The sequence below is a fragment of the Taudactylus pleione genome, unplaced genomic scaffold (genome assembly GCF_031769625.1).
Source record: "Taudactylus pleione unplaced genomic scaffold, aTauple2 ptg000053l, whole genome shotgun sequence".
In the NCBI taxonomy this organism is placed as follows: domain Eukaryota; kingdom Metazoa; phylum Chordata; class Amphibia; order Anura; family Myobatrachidae; genus Taudactylus; species Taudactylus pleione.
In genome coordinates, this window is record NW_028284455.1 from 22,810,494 (window position 1) to 22,830,687 (window position 20,194).

At 43.2% G+C, this 20,194-nt stretch overlaps 1 protein-coding gene across 3 annotated transcripts in view; it reads right to left on the minus strand.

Annotated features, from left to right (window-relative positions):
- NEK10 (NIMA related kinase 10) overlaps nt 1-20,194 on the minus strand; it is a 347,660-nt gene that overhangs the window by 262,997 nt on the left and 64,469 nt on the right. For all 3 annotated transcript variants that reach the window (XM_088463509.1, XM_088463508.1, XM_088463507.1), the window contains exons 7-8: nt 15,330-15,371; nt 13,671-13,749 (exon numbers count right to left, since the gene is read on the minus strand). In XM_088463509.1, the coding sequence (XP_088319635.1) occupies nt 13,671-13,749; nt 15,330-15,371 (121 nt within the window). The remainder of the gene's footprint in view (nt 1-13,670; nt 13,750-15,329; nt 15,372-20,194) is intronic.

The following is a 20,194-nucleotide window of genomic DNA, read 5'->3' on the forward strand; positions in this document are numbered from 1 at the left end:
AGTGTAGTGCAGAGTAGTGTTGTGCTGTGCTGTGCTGCGCTGTGCTGCTGTTGTCCATAGGGGCTGTGTCCACTATTTCAAAGTCCATAGGGGCTGGCTGTGTTGTGCTGTGCTGCTGTTGTTAATAGGGGCTGTGTCCACTACTTCAAAGTCCATAGGGGCTGGCTGGACTGTGTTGTGCAGTCAGTTGTCCATAGGGGCTGTGTCCACTCCAAAGTACTGTGCAGTGTCCCAGTCCTAAAGGGGTGCTGTAGTGTTGTCCAGGGGGTGCTCTGTTCATCAGGGGTGCTCCCCCCAAGTGCTAAAAAAAAAATATTTTTTCTGTGTTTGTGAATTGTGTGCGCAGTAGCCGCACGTGCATCAACAAAGTAGTGCCAAGCGTGCGCCTGTGTCATAAGTAAAGGGCCGGCTGGCTTGACCGTTAAAGGGTGCTGTAACCCCCAAAGTACACTCCAAACCAAATAAAAAATTTTCTGTGTTTGTGAATTGTGTGCGCAGTAGCCGCACGTGCATCAACAAAGTAGTGCCAAGCGTGCGCCTGTGTCATAAGTAAAGGGCCGGCTGGCTTGACCGTTAAAGGGTGCTGTAACCCCCAAAGTACACTCCAAACCAAATAAAAAAATATTTTCTGTGTTTGTGAATTGTGTGCGCAGTATCCGCACGTGCATCAACAAAGTAGTGCCAAGCGTGCGCCTGTGTCATAAGTAAAGGGCCGGCTGGCTTGACTGTTAAAGGGTGCTGTAACCCCCAAAGTACACTCCAAACCAAATAAAAAAATTTTTTCTGTGTTTGTGAATTGTGTGCGCTTTAGCCGCACGTGCATCATCAAAGTAGTGCCAAGCGTGCGCCTGTGTCATAAGTAAAGGGCCGCCTGGCTTGACCGTTAAAGGGTGCTGTAACCCCCAAAGTACACTCCAAACCAAATAAAAAATTGTTTTCTGTGTTTGTGAATTGTGTGCGCAGTAGCCGCACGTGCATCAACAAAGTAGTGCCAAGCATGCGCCTGTGTCATAAGTAAAGGGCCGCCTGGCTTGACCGTTAAAGAGTGCTGTAACCCCCAAAGTACACAGTCCAAACCAAATAAAAAAATATTTTCTGTGTTTGTGAATTGTGTGCGCAGTAGCCGCACGTGCATCAACAAAGTAGTGCCAAGCGTGCGCCTGTGTCCCATAAGTAAAGGGCCGGCTGGCTCATTTCTTAAAGGGTGGTGTAACCCACAAAGTGCACTAGTCTCCAACATAAATAAAAAAATATTTTCTATGTTTGTGTGCGCCTTAGCCGCACGTATATATCAATATAACATAAATGGAGGACCAAACTTTCTCCGATAAAAATAAAATAGGGAAAGATCAAGAACCACTTCCTCCTAGTGCTGAAGCTGCTGCCACTAGTCATGACAGACGATAACATGCCATCAACGTCGTCTGCCAAGGCCGATGCCCAATGTCATAGTAGAGGGCACATACAATCCCAAATGACAAAGTTCAGGAAAATGACCTTGAAAAAAACATTTAAATCATCTGAAGAGAAACGTAAACTTGCCAATAAGCCATTTACGACACGGAGTGGCAAGGAACGGCTAAGGTCTTTCCCTATGTTCATGACTAGTGGTTCAGCTTCACATGACGATGGAAGCCCTCCTCCCGCTAAAAAAATCAAACGAGTTAAGCTGGCAAAAGCACAGCGAAGAACTGTGCGTTCTAAGAAGATATCACAAATCCCCAAGGAGAGTCCAAGTGTGGTGGTGGTTGCGATGCCTGACCTTCCCAGCACTGGACGGGAAGAGGTGGCTCTTTCCACCATCTGCACGCCCCCTGCAAATGCTGAAAGGAGCACCCACAGTCCACTTGCTGATATGCAAATTGAAGATGTCACTGTTGAAGTACAACAGGATGAGGATACTGGTGTAGCTGGCACTGAGGAGGAAGTTGGCGAGGAGGATTCTGATGGTGATGTGGCTTGTTTAAATCAGGCTCCGGGGGAGACAGTTGTTGTCCGTGGGATGAAAAAGCCCATCACGGTCATGCCTGGGCAGAAGACCAAACATTCCACCTCTTTGGTCTGGCAATATTTCTATCCAAATCCGGACAACAACTGTCTTGCCATATGTACCATATGTAAAGGTGAAATAAGTAGGGGTAGGGACGTTAACCACCTAGGAACATCCTCCCTTATACGGCACCTGCAGCGCGTTCATAAAAAGTTACTGTCAAGTTCAGAAACTTTGGCTCAGACCGTAAGCAGTCCAGGGTCACCTAAATCCCTTTTTCCTGTTTTATCCAAGGAATCGGTGGATGAGGAGGATGAGGACGACATCTTGCCTCCGTAGAACCAGTTTGTGCAGGGACACATTAATTGCCAGCTTGTTTTGTGGGGGCCCAAACGAACCAATCATTTCAGCCACCGTCATGTGGCAGACCCTGGCGCTGAAATGATTGGTTTGTTAAGTGTGCATGTCCTATTTATATAACATAAGGGTGGGTGGGAGGGCCCAAGGACAATTCCATCTTGCACCTCTTTTTTTTCTTTGCATTATGTACTGTTTGGGGCCTAGTTTTTCAAACTGCCATCCTGTCTGCCCCTGCAGTGTCACTCCTAGATGGGCCACGTGTTTGTGCCGCCCACTCGTGTCGCTTAGCATAGTCATCCAGCTACCTCGGTGCAACCTTTTGGCCATAAAAACAATATTGTGAGGTGTGAGGTGTTCAGAATAGACTGGAAATGAGTGGAAATGAAGGTTATTGAGGTTAATAATAGCATAGGAGCAGAAAAACCCACAAATTCTGTGATTTTAGCTGTTTTTATGCTTTTTTAAAAAAAAATACAGATCCAAAACACAAAACCCAGAACCCAAAACACGGAAGGGTGGTTTTGGCAAAACCAATCCAGATCCAAAACACGAAGAAAGATCCAGATCCAAAACCAAAACACGAAAAGTGGCCGGTGAACACCCCTAATATATATATATTAGGGGTGTGCACTGGCCACTTTTCGTGTTTTGTGTTTTGGTTTTGGATCTGGATCTTTCTTCGTGTTTTGGATCTGGATTGGTTTTCCCAAACAACCCTTCCGTGTTTTGGGTTCTGGGTTTTGTGTTTTGGATCTGTATTTTTTTTTTAAAAAGCATAAAAACAGCTAAAATCACAAAATTTGTAGGTTTTTCTGCTCCTATGCTATTATTAACCTCAATAACCTTAATTTCCACTCATTTCCAGTCTATTCTGAACACCTCACACCTCACAATAGTGTTTTTATGTCCAAAAGGTTGCACCGAGGTAGCTGGATGACTATGCTAAGCGACACGAGTGGGCGGCACAAACACGTGACCCATCTAGGCGTGAAACTGCAGTGGCAGACAGGATGGCAGTTTGAAAAACTAGGCCCCAAACTGTACATAATGCAAAGAAAAAAAAGAGGTGCAAGATGGAATTGTCCTTGGGCCCTCCCACCCACCCTTATGTTGTATAAACAGGACATGCACACTTTAACAAACCAATCATTTCAGCGCCAGGGTCTGCCACACAACTGTGGCTGAAATGATTGGTTCGTTTGGGCCCCCACAAAACAAGCTGGCAATTAATCTGTCCCTGCACAAACTGGCTCTACGGAGGCAAGATGTCATCCTCATCCTCCTCATCCACCGATTCCTCACCCTCTTCAGTGTGTACATCCTCATCCTCACAGAGTATTAATTCGTCCCTGCTGGAACCACAGGTCCCTCTGTACGTTCTGGAGGCTGGTCTCCCTGGAAGAGTTGATAATTCATTTTATGAACATCATCTTCTCCACATTTTGAGGAAGCAACCTCCTACGCCTTTCGCTGACAAGGTTCCCGGCTGCACAAAACACTCTTTCGGAGTACACACTGGAGGGGGGGCAACTCAGGTAAAATAGAGCCAGTTTGTACAGGGACCTCCAAATTGCTTCTTTTTCCTGCCAGTACAGGTACGGACTGTCTGACATGCCTACTTGGATGCTGTCACCGATGTAATCCTTTAACAGACAGACGCACGCTTGTCGCTGCTGCTTTGAGGATGCAAGTGCGGCTACAGCCCACAAAATTCACAAAGACAGAAAAAAAAAAGGAATATTTTTATTGTTTGTGGAGCGCACTTTGAGGGTGTCACCACCCTTTAACAGACAGACGCACGCTTGTCGCTGCTACCTTAAGGATGCAGGTGCGGCTACAGCCCACACAATTCACAAAGACAGAAAAAAGAAGAATATTTTTATTGTTTGTGTAGCACACTTTGAGGGTGTCACCACCCTTTAACAGACAGACGTACGCTTGTCGCTGCTGCTTTAAGGATGCAGGTGCGGCTACAGCCCACACATTTCACAAAGACCGAAAAAAAAAGAACAATATTTTAATTGTTTGTGTAGCACACTTTGAGGGTGTCACCACCCTTTAACAGACAGACGCACGCTTGTCGCTGCTGCTTTGAGGATGCAAGTGCGGCTACATCGCACACAAGTCACAAACACATTAAAAAAATAGTTTTTTATTTTTTGGAGCACTTTGAGAGTTACACCACCCTTTAACAGACAGACCCACGCTTGTCGCTGCTGCTTTGAGGATGCAAGTGCGGCTACATCGCACACAAGTCACAAACACATTAAAAAAATAGTTTTTTATTTTTTGGAGCACTTTGAGAGTTACACCACCCTTTAACAGACAGACGCACGCTTGTCGCTGCTGCTTTAAGGATGCAGGTGCGGCTACAGCCCACACATTTCACAAAGACCGAAAAAAAAAGAACAATATTTTAATTGTTTGTGTAGCACACTTTGAGGGTGTTACCACCCTTTAACAGACAGACGCACGCTTGTCGCTGCTGCCTTAAGGATGCAGGTGCGGCTACAGCCCACACAATTCACAAAGACAGAAAAAAGAAGAAGAATATTTTTATTGTTTGTGTAGCACACTTTGTGGGTGTCACCACCCTCTAACAGACAGACGCACGCTTGTCGCTGCTGCTTTGAGGATGCAAGTGCGGCTACATCGCACACAAGTCACAAACACATTAAAAAAATAGTTTTTTATTTTTTGGAGCACTTTGAGAGTTACACCACCCTTTAACAGACAGATGCACGCTTGTCGCTGCTGCTTTAAGGATGCAGGTGTGGCTACAGCCCACACATTTCACAAAGACCGAAAAAAAAAGAACAATATTTTAATTGTTTGTGTAGCACACTTTGAGGGTGTCACCACCCTTTAACAGACAGACGCACGCTTGTCGCTGCTGCTTTAAGGATGCAGGTGCGGCTACAGCCCACACATTTCACAAAGACAGAAAAAAAAAGAACAATATTTTAATTGTTTGTGTAGCACACTTTGAGGGTGTCACCACCCTTTAACAGACAGACGCACGCTTGTCGCTGCTGCTTTGAGGATGCAGGTGGAATCTAGACGGGATTTGGAACCGAGGACACACTACCTCCATCAATTGTCTAAATCCCACTGCACTAATGGCGGATACCGGACGCACGTCTAACACAAACATAGCAGTCAAGGCCTCAGTTATACGTTTTGCTTCAGGATGACTGCTGTCGTACTTCATCCTCATCGCTAGGGACTGTTGGAGGGTCAATTGTTTAGTAAAAGTAGTGATGTTCCTACTTCCTCTCTGGGATGATGAACAACTCCCAGCAGCAGCAACAGCACTAGGAGGAAGTGGTTCTTTATCTTTCCCTATTTTATTTTTATCGGAGAAAGTTTGGTCCTCCATTTATGTTATATTGATATATACGTGCGGCTAAGGCGCACACAAACACAGAAAATATTTTTTTATTTATGTTGGAGACTAGTGCACTTTGTGGGTTACACCACCCTTTAAGAAATGAGCCAGCCGGCCCTTTACTTATGGGACACAGGCGCACGCTTGGCACTACTTTGTTGATGCACGTGCGGCTACTGCGCACACAATTCACAAACACAGAAAATATTTTTTTATTTGGTTTGGACTGTGTACTTTGGGGGTTACAGCACTCTTTAACGGTCAAGCCAGGCGGCCCTTTACTTATGACACAAAACAAGCTGGCAATTAATGTGTCCCTGCACAAACTGGTTCTACGGAGGCAAGATGTCGTCCTCATCCTCCTCATCCACCGATTCCTTGGATAAAACAGGAAAAAGGGATTTAGGTGACCCTGGACTGCTTACGGTCTGAGCCAAAGTTTCTGAACTTGACAGTAACTTTTTATGAACGCGCTGCAGGTGCCGTATAAGGGAGGATGTTCCTAGGTGGTTAACGTCCCTACCCCTACTTATTTCACCTTTACATATGGTACATATGGCAAGACAGTTGTTGTCCGGATTTGGATAGAAATATTGCCAGACCAAAGAGGTGGAATGTTTGGTCTTCTGCCCAGGCATGACCGTGATGGGCTTTTTCATCCCACGGACAACAACTGTCTCCCCCGGAGCCTGATTTAAACAAGCCACATCACCATCAGAATCCTCCTCGCCAACTTCCTCCTCAGTGCCAGCTACACCAGTATCCTCATCCTGTTGTACTTCAACAGTGACATCTTCAATTTGCATATCAGCAAGTGGACTGTGGGTGCTCCTTTCAGCACTTGCAGGGGGCGTGCAGATGGTGGAAAGAGCCACCTCTTCCCGTCCAGTGCTGGGAAGGTCAGGCATCGCAACCACCACCACCACACTTGGACTCTCCTTGGGGATTTGTGATATCTTCTTAGAACGCACAGTTCTTCGCTGTGCTTTTGCCAGCTTAACTCGTTTGATTTTTTTAGCGGGAGGAGGGCTTCCATCGTCATGTGAAGCTGAACCACTAGTCATGAACATAGGGAAAGACCTTAGCCGTTCCTTGCCACTCCGTGTCGTAAATGGCTTATTGGCAAGTTTACGTTTCTCTTCAGATGATTTAAATGTTTTTTTCAAGGTCATTTTCCTGAACTTTGTCATTTGGGATTGTATGTGCCCTCTACTATGACATTGGGCATCGGCCTTGGCAGACGACGTTGATGGCATGTTATCGTCTATGTCATGACTAGTGGCAGCAGCTTCAGCACTAGGAGGAAGTGGTTCTTGATCTTTCCCTATTTTATTTTTATCGGAGAAAGTTTGGTCCTCCATTTATGTTATATTGATATATACGTGCGGCTAAAGTGCACACAAACACAGAAAATATTTTTTTATTTTTGCTGGAGAGTAGTGCACTTTGTGGGTTACACCACCCTTTAAGAAATGAGCCAGCCGGCCCTTTACTTATGACACAGGCGCACGCTTGGCACTACTTTGTTGATGCACGTGCGGCTACTGCGCACACAATTCACAGACACAGAAAATAATTTTTTTTTTGGTTTGGACTGGAGTGTACTTTGGGGGTTACAGCACCCTTTAACGGTCAAGCCAGCTGGCCCTTTACTTATGACACAGGCGCACGCTTGGCACTACTTTGTTGATGCACGTGCGGCTACTGCGCACACAATTCACAAACACAGAAAATAATTTTTTTTTTGGTTTGGACTGGAGTGTACTTTTGGGGGTTACAGCACCCTTAACGGTCAAGCCAGCCGGCCCTTTACTTATGACACAGGCGCACGCTTGGCACTACTTTGTTGATGCACGTGCGGCTACTGCGCACACAATTCACAAACACAGAAAATATTTTTTTTTTTGGTTTGGACTGGAGTGTACTTTGGGGGTTACAGCACCCTTTAACGGTCAAGCCAGCCGGACCTTTACTTATGACACAGGCGCACGCTTGGCACTACTTTGTTGATGCAAGTGCGGCTACTGCGCACACAATTCACAAACACAGAAAATAATTTTTTTTTTGGTTTGGACTGGAGTGTACTTTCGGGGGTTACAGCACCCTTAACGGTCAAGCCAGCCGGCCCTTTACTTATGACACAGGCGCACACTTGGCACTACTTTGTTGATGCACGTGCGGCTACTGCGCACACAATTCACAAACACAGAAAATAATTTTTTTTTTGGTTTGGACTGGAGTGTACTTTGGGGGTTACAGCACCCTTTAACGGTCAAGCCAGCCGGCCCTTTACTTATGACACAGGCGCACGCTTGGCATTACTTTGTTGATGCACGTGCGGCTACTGCGCACACAATTCACAAACACAGAAAATAATTTTTTTTTTGGTTTGGACTGGAGTGTACTTTCGGGGGTTACAGCACCCTTAACGGTCAAGCCAGCCGGCCCTTTACTTATGACACAGGCGCACGCTTGGCACTACTTTGTTGATGCACGTGCGGCTACTGCGCACACAATTCACAAACACAGAAAATATATTATTTTTTAAGCACTTGGGGGGAGCACCCCTGATGGACAGAGCACCCCCTGGACAACACTACAGCACCCCTTTAGGACTGGGACACTGCACAGGACTTTGGAGTGGACACAGCCCCTATGGAGAACTGACTGCACAACACAGTCCAGCCAGCCCCTATGGACTTTGAAGTAGTGGACACAGCCCCTATTAACAACAGCAGCACAGCACAACACAGCCAGTCCCTATGGACTTTGAAGTAGTGGACAACAGCAGCACTACACTACACTACACTACACAGCCCTAACTCCCACCCTCCCTCTTCACTGTCCACAGCCGAGTGAGAAAATGGCGCCGACGCGGGTACCTTATATAGGATCCAAAACCCGCGAGACTCGGAAGGCGGGATGATGACGTTTTGCCTCGATTTCAGATCCGAGTCAGGCGGGAAAAGTCGAGCCTGACTCGGATCGGACTCGGATCGGGGGGGCTTGGGGGGGTTCGGATTTCAGAAATCCGAATCCGCTCACCCCTAATATATATATATATATATATATATATATATATATATATATACATAAGCTCTCAGGATCACAGATGCACGGCGGCATCCAGTCCCACAGCTGGCAATGTCTAATGAGAAAGTGCTGAAAATAAGTGCAGACTAATCAACTATATATAATGTTGTTTAAATGACACACTACTCCTAACACATATGTTCATTTAAATTGTGGAAATGATGCATTGTCTTCAGTCTGATTTCTGTTGTATCTTGTAAGTATCAGAAAAACACTAACACTCTTTATATTTGCATAGGAAGAGGCTTGGAGTGTCCTGATTTGTAAAATAGGACCTGTCATGTCATAGGAACAATGCTTATTACACTACTTACACTAACATGTGTCTTATATTTGCATCTCATTGAGCCCCTGATAAGTGTAATTTGCATATATGTTCAGTACAGGAAAAGCATGCACCCTAGAGACTTGTCCTATCTAGTGCTGGACATACAGTACAGTAGATACACACAGACTCATATCTTTAGGGCATCCCTATGGCTGGTGGAAAGATATGGTACGTATATGTAGATATATATATACATACATATATATATATATATATATATATATATACATAGGCAAATGCAGGGGGGTTTCCGTCTGCCTGGAAACCCCCCTCCCCAGCCCACACCATGACCACAATAGAAATAGTAATATAATAGAATGTTACTAGTGCTGCATGTTCTTCTCAGTATCACAAATGAAATAATTAGCACCACCTGTGGATCTTTTAACATGCATCAGCCAGTAATAAATAACCTGTGCACCAACTAGGAGATCTGGAAAACATGCACTGTTAGAGATGCACTGCTATAGAGCCCAATATGTAAATATATGTCCAGGGCAGTGCTAGGTTATTCTGCTGTTCCTCCAGGCGCCTGGACTTGCTCCAATAGTCTGGAATAGTGCCCACATCTAAAACAAATACATGCAGCTCAGGCAGGATGGCCTTACTGCCACATATAATGGCTTACTGTGATCACTGGTCCTGTATATGCTGGAATTAATACACACAATACACTATGTATGACGCTTATTAAAGCTTGTTAAGTACTAATTCTGCCCTCTTCATTGACTGGCCACACTCGCTCTAAAATTAAGCATTTGGAAACCCCCCTCTGAAAATCCTGCGTTTGCCACTGATATATATTTTTATATATATATATATATATATACATACAGTACTGTACAAAAGTTTTAGGCTGGGCATGCTGCAAAGTAAGAATGCTTTAAAAAATAGGAGTGTTAATAGTTTATTTTTATCAATTAACAAAATGCAAAGTGTATGCACAGAAGAGAAATCGAAATCAAATTAATATTTGGTGTGACCACGCTTTGCCTTCCTGTGTCTTGCTTCAATTATGACTGCTCGGCTCCCTTTTGTCACAGATGAATGCTGTATAGAATGGTGAAAACCCCATCATAAACTGTTCAGTGGTTCAAGAGATTAGCCTGAAGGAAAAGGCAGAGACCCCCTATACCTGGGATTTTATTTTATATACACTGTGTAGACAAAAGTGATTGGACACAGTTTCAAATGACCACTAATGTGGCGGTTTCGACAAGAGCACTTCGTAGGGAGGCCCATGCACTTGCAGTTCTACGGAAACAACAAATGTTTTTACCAAGAAGACAATGCCACCTGTCATGTTTACAGAAAATTTGATAACCGGATGGACTGTCCAGCTCAGAGTCCGTGGGGTATATTTACTAAAAGGCAGGTTTTTAGAAGTGGAGATGTTGCACATAGCAACCCATCAGTATATAGCTATTATATTATAGAAGGTGGTAGATAAATGATAAGTAGAATCTGATTGGTTGCTTTGGGCAACATCTCCACTTCTAAAAACCTGCACTTTATTAAGTATACCCCCAGATCTTAACCTCACTGAGAACTTCTAGGACGAATTGGTACGACGGGTGTGTTCTAGGCCGACTCGACTTTCTTCAGTGTCAGAGTCGGTCCCTATACTTAAGGCGGAATGGCAAAACATACCACCTGCTGTTGTCTAGGAACTTGTGGACAGTTTGCAAAAAAGGGTGTGTGCAGTAATCACTGCATGTGGTGGACCTCAAAGTACTGATGTCAATAAAATATTGTTGCTGTCAGTATCCAATCGCTTTTGTCCACATAGTGTATATAGAGATATATATTACTGGCACACGCATTCCCAGACTGGGCCAGATCGCCAGATCACAATTTAAAAGCTCTGTATTTGCCACTCTGTCCAGTAATCCCATTTTTTTTTTTAGCATTTTAAATTCCTATAAACCCAGCAGCCACCTCCAGCCTCGGACTTGGTTCTCAATTATGGCAAGGACAGCAAAGACAATAAGCGGTATCCAATTAGCCCCGAACATTGTTTATCTCCGAATTTCGACGATGTTTATATTCACCCTATCCTATTATTTTGGTCAAAATAATAGGATAGTTCTCCCGAAAACACATAGGTGCCATGATAAGCTCACAGACCTATGTGTGTTCACCTTTTTTTTAGGTGAAAAAACCGCAATTATTGTGGATTCTCTTTCGGGACACATCAGGTCCCAAAAAAAAACCCTGATAAGTGCCCACGTCAGGCAGACTTCGGGGCTAATTGGATAGCCCTGGGTGAGGTAATTAGCCGTGGCAATTTACCGCGGCTAATTGGATACCCCCCAATGCGTGGAATCAAGAACATCAAATAGTTATAGTTGATGTACCGAGCTGTGAGACTGCCAAATAATTAGTATATAAAATAATTGTAGGAAGTTGCCAAAAAGACTTTCATTGGAGAACTAATATATAGTCATCTAGAGCACAAAGTTCCTCTGGGAGTTATAGTCCCCAAATAAATGATTGAAGATTTCCTGTAATATAGGTTTCTCACCTTCTGGTATGGTGGAGGTATAATGTCAAGTCCCAGTATAGGTTTCTCACCTTCTGGTATGGTGGAGGTATAATGTCAAGTCCCAGTATTGGTTTCTCACCTTCTCTTATGGTGGAGGTATAATGTCAAGTCCCAGTATAGGTTTCTCACCTTCTGGTATGGTGGAGGTATAATGTCAAGTTCCTGTATAGGTTTCTCACCTTCTGGTATGGTGGAGGTATAATGTCAAGTCCCAGTATAGATTTCTCACCTTCTGGTATGGTGGAGGTATAATGTCAAGTCCCAGTATAGGTTTCTCACCTTCTGGTATGGTGGAGGTATAATGTCAAGTCCCAGTATAGGTTTCTCACCTTCTGGTATGGTGGAGGTATAATGTCAAGTCCCAGTATAGATTTCTCACCTTCTGGTATGGTGGAGGTATAATGTCAAGTCCCAGTATAGGTTTCTCACCTTCTGGTATGGTGGAGGTATAATGTCAAGTCCCAGTATAGGTTTCTCACCTTCTGGTATGGTGGAGGTATAATGTCAAGTCCCAGTATAGGTTTCTCACCTTCTGGTATAGTGGAGGTATAATGTCAAGTCCCAGTATAGGTTTCCCACCTTCTGGTATGGTGGAGGTATAATGTCAAGTCCCAATATAGGTTTCTCACCTTCTGGTATGGTGGAGGTATAATGTCAAGTCCCAGTATAGGTTTCTCACCTTCTGGTATGGTGGAGGTATAATGTCAAGTCCCAGTATAGGTTTCTCACCTTCTGGTATGGTGGAGGTATAATGTCAAGTCCCAGTATAGGTTTCTCACCTTCTGGTATGGTGGAGGTATAATGTCAAGTCCCAGTATAGGTTTCCCACCTTCTGGTATGGTGGAGGTATAATGTCAAGTCCCAGTATAGGTTTCCCACCTTCTGGTATGGTGGAGGTATAATGTCAAGTCCCAATATAGGTTTCTCACCTTCTGGTATGGTGGAGGTATAATGTCAAGTCCCAGTATAGGTTTCTCACCTTCTGGTATGGTTGAGGTATAATATCAAGTCCCTGTATAGGTTTCTCACCTTCTGGTATGGTGGAGGTATAATGTCAAGTCCCAGTATAGATTTCTCACCTTCTGGTATGGTGGAGGTATAATGTCAAGTCCCAGTATAGGTTTCTCACCTTCTGGTATGGTGGAGGTATAATGTCAAGTCCCAGTATAGGTTTCTCACCTTCTGGTATGGTGGAGGTATAATGTCAAGTCCCAGTATAGGTTTCTCACCTTCTGGTATGGTGGAGGTATAATGTCAAGTCCCAGTATAGGTTTCTCACCTTCTGGTATGGTGGAGGTATAATGTCAAGTCTCAGTCACAGATTGTCTATTAGCGCTACCTTCACTTTTACTGTATTTATGTATTTTTAGTGGTTTGCAGTTCCCACAAGGTTTAGCTGCTATCTAGACAATATATGCTCCTAGGAATACAGATCTGCGCACCTACTACACCCACCAACCAAGGACAGCCCAGGCCTCTATTATAGTGTGATTCGACCAAAGCTATGATTTCTGAGGATGTTGGATCCTGTGGTGGTCCCCAGTGATGCTCATGTCACTAGTACAGTGGTGGCAAAGCCTGGCAATCCAGCTGCTGTGGGACTACATATCCCAGCATGCACTGCCAGAGTTTTGCTATTAGGGAATGCTAAAACTGTGGTAGGGCATGCTGGGATATGTAGTCCCACAGCAGCTGGAATGCCAGGGTTCGACACCACTGCCCTAGTATTTTGCCAACTCTGGCTTCCTATTACAAGTTAAGACTAATTGTCCATTCCTTCTATTTTATTTAAAATCAAAATGATAAAAATATACATTATACAGGATATTATAAAGTTCTTTCCTTAAATAAACTGGTCACACCGATAGAACACACACACACACACATATATATATGTTTTGCAATAATATGAAAAAAAAATTAGTTTACAAAATTTGTGACATCATAATTATGTATTAATACTTACAAGTCATATTGACCAACTTGTCAGCATCAAACTCGTCTTCACCAGAAGAGAGGTATGTATCACATGTTGTCTGCATATACTAAAAATAAGAAGCGGCTTTTCAATAAATGACCAGCAGATGGCGAATCAGCACTACAATTGAGCGATATTACTCTGACGTACAGCAAGCAATGCAACTGTACTGTATAGCCAACTTGTGTGTAAAGAACACAGAAAAGGGCTCTGTTTAATTTAAGCACTGGAATACAGAAAAAGAGCAAATGCTTAAAAAAAAATAGAGGTAATACAAATACATTTCCATTATCTGCCATTCTTTGAAGCAATTTTAAGCCTCACTGTTGCTTTACGGCTAAGGGCGGAATTCAATTAGTTTTGCACCCGCAATAAAGTTTCGCCTGCCGGACTTTTCGCCTACATCGCGTATTTAAGCCGCGGAAACTTATCGTGCGCCCCCCCGCTATTTGCTGTATTCAATTCCAAAAGACACGAAAACAGACATGCGAAGTCAGAACAGGCGAAAAGTGGTGTCAGAATCGGGGAAATCAGCCTGAACTCCCTAATAAGATGCAGAAACATTGGGGATCAATGTGGTAGTGCCCAATTAGCCCTAATACTACTGTTTGGGGTACATAAGTTCGCACAATTGCCACTTATTCGCATCTTTGCACACATGGTGAAGAATAGCATAAAGCAGTATTTTTTGGAGAAAGTAAGTATTCCTGGCAAATTTGAGGTACCTGAAAATGGGTGTAAGCATCTTTTAATATCTCTAAAGTGAACTTTTAAATAAAGTAAAATTCCACCCCATAAAAGCACCTGCAATCCCCAAAACACTTGACCCCTTCTTAGTGCACCCCCAGAACCTTATTTCGCTAGTTTGCGAACTTGTTCCCCCACTTTGCACTTTTTCACCCCCAAATTCAAAGTACTTTTTTGGGGTGTTCTTTAGTTTTTTCTAGGAATTTTTTGATGCAATTGTCCTTTGGGGGGCTGTCCCAGTGGTTCTGAGTGGTTTCCCCACCTTTGCACCCCCAAACAAAAATGTTGCACTACTTTTCTCCACCTATTCAGAGGCAAATCTTTTTTGCCTATTACATTGCGTTTCCACGTACGCGAAAAGCGGATGGAATTGAATACGTTGCTACTTTTCCGACAGGCGAAAAGTCGCAATCGGCGATACTTTTTCGCGGAACTTGGATTTTCGCTTCTAATTGAGTACGGGCCTTAGTTTTTGTTTTACTGTTCATGAACAAGTAAGCAATGCGTAAGAATAATTACTCTCTTATCATTGTAGCTTTTCCCCCTTCACAGTGTGGATGTAATATATATTTCAATTGTGAATAATCTAATCTTATATCTACTAAACTGCACAAATGGTTTACATCACTATTGGTCTGTAATAGAAATACAACATAAAAAGTATGGTAGAAAATGGTCTACAACAGCTACAATTATTTACTTTTAAATAAAAAAAATCTAGGTTTTGGAGTTTCAGCCTAGTGAGTGTGCGAATAACATACATCAGAACAGTATATGACCTGCACATGAATATATTCAAACATATTAACAGCTTTTCTTTTACCATACACCAAAAGACACACTAATAAACAGTAATGTAATTAATATAGGTTTCTAGTTTCCAATAAATTGAACACTTACACGTGCAAGAGTGTCAATGCCATCAATTTGATGAAGTACTCCCTAAATTAAAAGAAAGGTAACAATTAAGTTATGTTTTTTATACTATAAAGTATACCATATTAATGTCATTATAAGTAAATGGCAGAAATTGCCACTACACATGTACAGTTATAATATGTGTTTTCTTCTCAACTGTCCTGATTATAGCTGTCCTGTTTGATGAAACTATGCTACCATGTGACTTTGCTCCAGGGGAGCCGTGTGCCCCTCAGCTAGGGCCAAATCAGGGGGACGAGATTGCTGCGCTATTTGTGAAATACCTGTTGCTAAACCAGGATCGTTACAATACCTACTTGTTGCCTGTGCCTGCTATTTATTAAATAAATACCTGTTTCCAACTCGAATTATTACAAGACCTGTTATTTGTGGTAACGTTTGTGGACACCTTGTGAGCTCTCAGGACTATATTTAACCTACTGCTGTGGAGTTACTAATGTCTGTTTACATATCCACTGTACACTACACTGAAGCCATCTGAACAGGTAAGACACTTACTTGTTATTTGGTTGCTGTCTACCTGTTTCCATATTTCTGAGACACTCTGCTACTGGAATTCAATTAATTCAAAGTAGAGATAAACTCTAGCATCCATATGACATAGGCATCAATAAAGCTAAAAAACAACCTCTTTGATACACCAGAAACAACTATCCATCTTCTGTACAAAACAAAATAGCTAAAATACGCACACAAAAGCAGAATTTATGCCCGAGCAACAAAGAAAGCGTCTGCTAGAGTCAGCCAAGCAGTTTGTTAGTGCTAGTGCCTATCATCTTCATCATCATCTGGTATCTTTCTGCAGTTGTGTGATGGGGTTTTACTGTACTCTGCTTTTGCTAGAACACCCCTTCCCTCCTCCAGGGCATAAGTGCCTGAATTATGCATAGGTGCATGTGCAGAACAACTACATGCAAGTAATGCTACGCAAACTGGTGTCGTATACTCACTCTGCATGAGCCCCTGTGTATAAGTGGGCCAATGACGGTGAAATACAGAAATGTTTCCAGCCAGAGATTCCTATTGATACATCATGCACAATACCTTGGATGGACCTTGGAGCACTGCAAATCATGTTACTTTTACTGAATTTTATCATAAAATACATTTTCACATTTAAAATGCTCCTCTTCGGTAACCACCTTAATTTTAACTTATAAAGTCCATAAAATAAGAATACAGTGCATCCAGAAAGTATTCACAGCGCCTCACTGTTTCCACTACTGTTATGTTACAGTCTTATTCCAAAATGGAATAAATTCATTTTTGTCCTCAAATTTCTACACACAATACCCCATAATGACAACATGTAAAAAGTTTTTTTGAGAGTTTTGCAAATTTAATTAAAAAAACAAACTAAGAAATCACATGTATATAAGTATTCACAGCCTTTGCCATGAAGCTCAAAATTGTTTTCACTGATCATCCTTGAGATGTTCCTACAGCATAATTGGAGTCTACCTGTGGTAAATTCAGTTGTTTGGACATGATTTTGAAAGGTATTCACCTAGGTCCCACACTTGACAGTGCATATCAGAGCACAAACCAAGAATGAAGTCCAAGGAATTGTCTGTAGACCTCCGAGACAGGATTGTCTCAAGGCACAAATCTGGGGAAGGGTACAGAAAAATATCTGCTGCTTTAAAGGTCCTAATGAGCACAGTGGCCTCCATCATCCGTAAATGGAAGAAGTTCGGAACCACCAGGACTCTTCCTAGAGTTGGCCGGCCGTCTAAACTGAGCGATCGTGGGAGAAGGGCCCTGGTCAGGGAGGTGACCAAGAACCCGATGGTCACTCTGTCAGAGCTACAGCATTCCTTTGTGGAGAGGGGAGAACCTTCCAGAAGGACAACCATCTCTGCAGCAATCCACCAATCAGGCCTGTATGGTAGAGTGGCCAGACGGAAGCCACTCCTTAGTAAAAAGCACATGGCAGCCCGCCTGGAGTTTGCCAAAATGCACCTGAGGGACTCTCAGTCCATGAGAAACAAAATTTTCTGGTCTGATGAGACAAAGATTGAACTCTTTGGCGTCAATGTCAGGTGTTATGTTTGGAGGAAACCAGGCACCGCACATCACCAGGCCAATACCATCCCTACAGTGAAGCATGGTGGTGGCAGCATCATGCTGTGGGGATGTTTTTCAGTGACAGGAACTGGGAGACTAGTCAGGATAGAGGGAAAGATGAATGCAGCAATGTACAGAGACATCCTGGATGAAAACCTGCTCCAGAGTGCTCTTAACCTCAGACTGGGGCGACAGTTCATCTTTCAGCAGAACAACGACCCTAAGCACACAGCCAAGATATCAAAAGAATGGGTTCAGGACAACTCTGTGAATGCCCTTGAGTGGCCCAGCCAGAGCCCAGACTTGAATCCGATTGAACATCTCTGGAGAGATCTGAAAATGGCTGTGCACCGACGCTTCCCATCCAACCTGATGGAGCTTGAAAGGTGCTGCAAAGAGAAATGGGCGAAACTGCCCAAAGATAGGTGTGCCAAGCTTGTGGCATCATATTCAAAAAGACTTGAGGCTGTAATTGCTGCCAAAGGTCCATCAACAAAGTATTGAGCAAAGGCTGTGAATACTTATGTACATGTGATTTCTTAGTTTTTTTTTAAATTAAATTGGCAAAAATCTAAAAAAAAACTTTTTACACGTTGTCATTATGGGGTATTGTGTGTAGAATTTTGAGGACAAAAATTAATTTATTCCATTTTGGAATAAGTCTGTAACATAACAAAATATGGAAGTGACGCGCTGTGAATACTTTCCGGATGCACTGTTCATGACAAGATTTGCATCTAACATGCAGAAAATGTAAATTTTATTCTGCAACTGGTTAACGCTGCCCTTAGAATCTATGAACAGTTGGCAACATAGGAGAGCAGGCTTGTGTCACTCAGCCCTAGGAGCGACAGCAAAGTAGACTTTCACTTCCACTTTTCCTGTCGTTATATTTTTAAGTTGTGCTTGTTCAGTTTATAGTTCAGGTCATTCTAATTGCTTTAGTAATAGTTATCCATCTTAGGTTGGAACGTGGTGTTTTTAGTTCTTGGTTCCGTGTGTAGGTGGGGTGCAGCCAGTGCCCCTCTGACCTGGTGTAGGCTGCAGTTGGCAGGGGTTACCAGCATGGTTGTCATCTGATATGGGTATTACAGATATAAATGTATCTTTTGTATTTGAGTGTAAAAGCTTTACAGATTCAGGGACTTGGAATTGCTGGGCTCTGTTATGTTATTATATGTGTTATTATATGGGATATTAATCATTTGTTTTCTATTAGTGTTTTAATTATATTCAATTATAGTAATACAACTGCTGTAGTCATTCTACTCCAGTGACAAACAGAGGTTGTCTATGGCTCGCTTCAGAATTTGTCGCAATGTTAGTTTTCGCAAATGTACGATTTTTTCTTTACTGCGCACGCGTATAAGTTACACTGCATGTGTGCCGCAATGGTCCTGCAGTTTAGAATTTAATCACAAAGTGATTGACTGGCAGAGACCATTTGTGGGAGGCAATGGGGGTGTGAAGACTGAAACGCAGGCGTGCCGCGACTGTTTCTGGGGCGTGTGTCGTCAGCCTTCGACTGCAATCTCATACACAGTTGCGGATGCTTCAGCATCTCAGTTCCGAGTACCATTTTGTGTGACCATACGGTTACTCAGGAGTCTGAAGATAGACCGATGTGCATCTGATGGTTACATCCTTGTAGGTAAGTGGTGGATCTGCGTTGTCGCCATTCGGCGTACCAATACAAATTCCAGCGGCTGTGATATATGCTTATTATCGCACAGCCACTGTGTGTGGGATCACAGCAGCGATGGCATTTGCGTCTGAATCAGGCCCTTTATCTCTTCATTTGTGGTTAATACAAGTATGTTTTAGCTCTAAACAATTAATATCCTCTACATTACAAGAAATATAGTTATCAATCTGGGAGCATACTGTATGAAACAGCTTCAAAACATTTTAATTTTCTTGGCTATAAGAAACATTTTTCGCAAGAACTGTTTGGAAAAATATATAACACAGAGCTGTTTTCTTTTTAGTCATTCTTAACCAAGCCAAGAAATCATTTTGCTAAGTTACAATACAAAGTGAGATATAATATAATGCCTTCATTTCCTTGGCTGCAAAAAGTGATCTGAACCAATTTCATAGTCCAACACTTCTTTCCAAATCTGCAACTTAATATTGCCATCACAGTGACAAAATGAATCTAATTACTGTTACACGACCCGGCCATCTTGCAGATGGTCAGGGCGATTCCCCTTTGCCTGGACAATGCAAGATTGCCTGTGCACACTAGAAGATTAATGAAAGATGGAACAATCATTGGCTCCCTCCTCCATTAATATGCACTGCATCACATGCGATATAGTGTGATTGCCTGTGCAGTATGGCGAATCATATGATGTCGCTGAACACACGCTAGAGCGCACAATAGTGCATACACACTAGACAATGTGGACGATTTGTTGCTCCAATTCTTCTAAAACCATCAAGTCGTCCAATTTATCGCAGTGACGTCCCTCCCTCTTGTGACACCCGGTGCGAGTAGGGACATTCAGGCTTGTACTACTGACAAATAAGGAAACGCATCCGCGTGGATAGTGGGTGGCCTTGTGGGTAGGGAGCGTGGCCTCGCAGCCCAAATCCCCCGTTTTACACACTCAGGGGGTCCAGGAAATGCACTGCCCCCGGGGACCTGTCTGTTTGCAGTCCCGGTTCCCTCACTGTGTCAGGAGCCAGGTGCTGCGTGTAATACTACAATGCAGCAACCGGCTCCTCTCACTGAGGAGGAGTCGGTACTTTGGTGT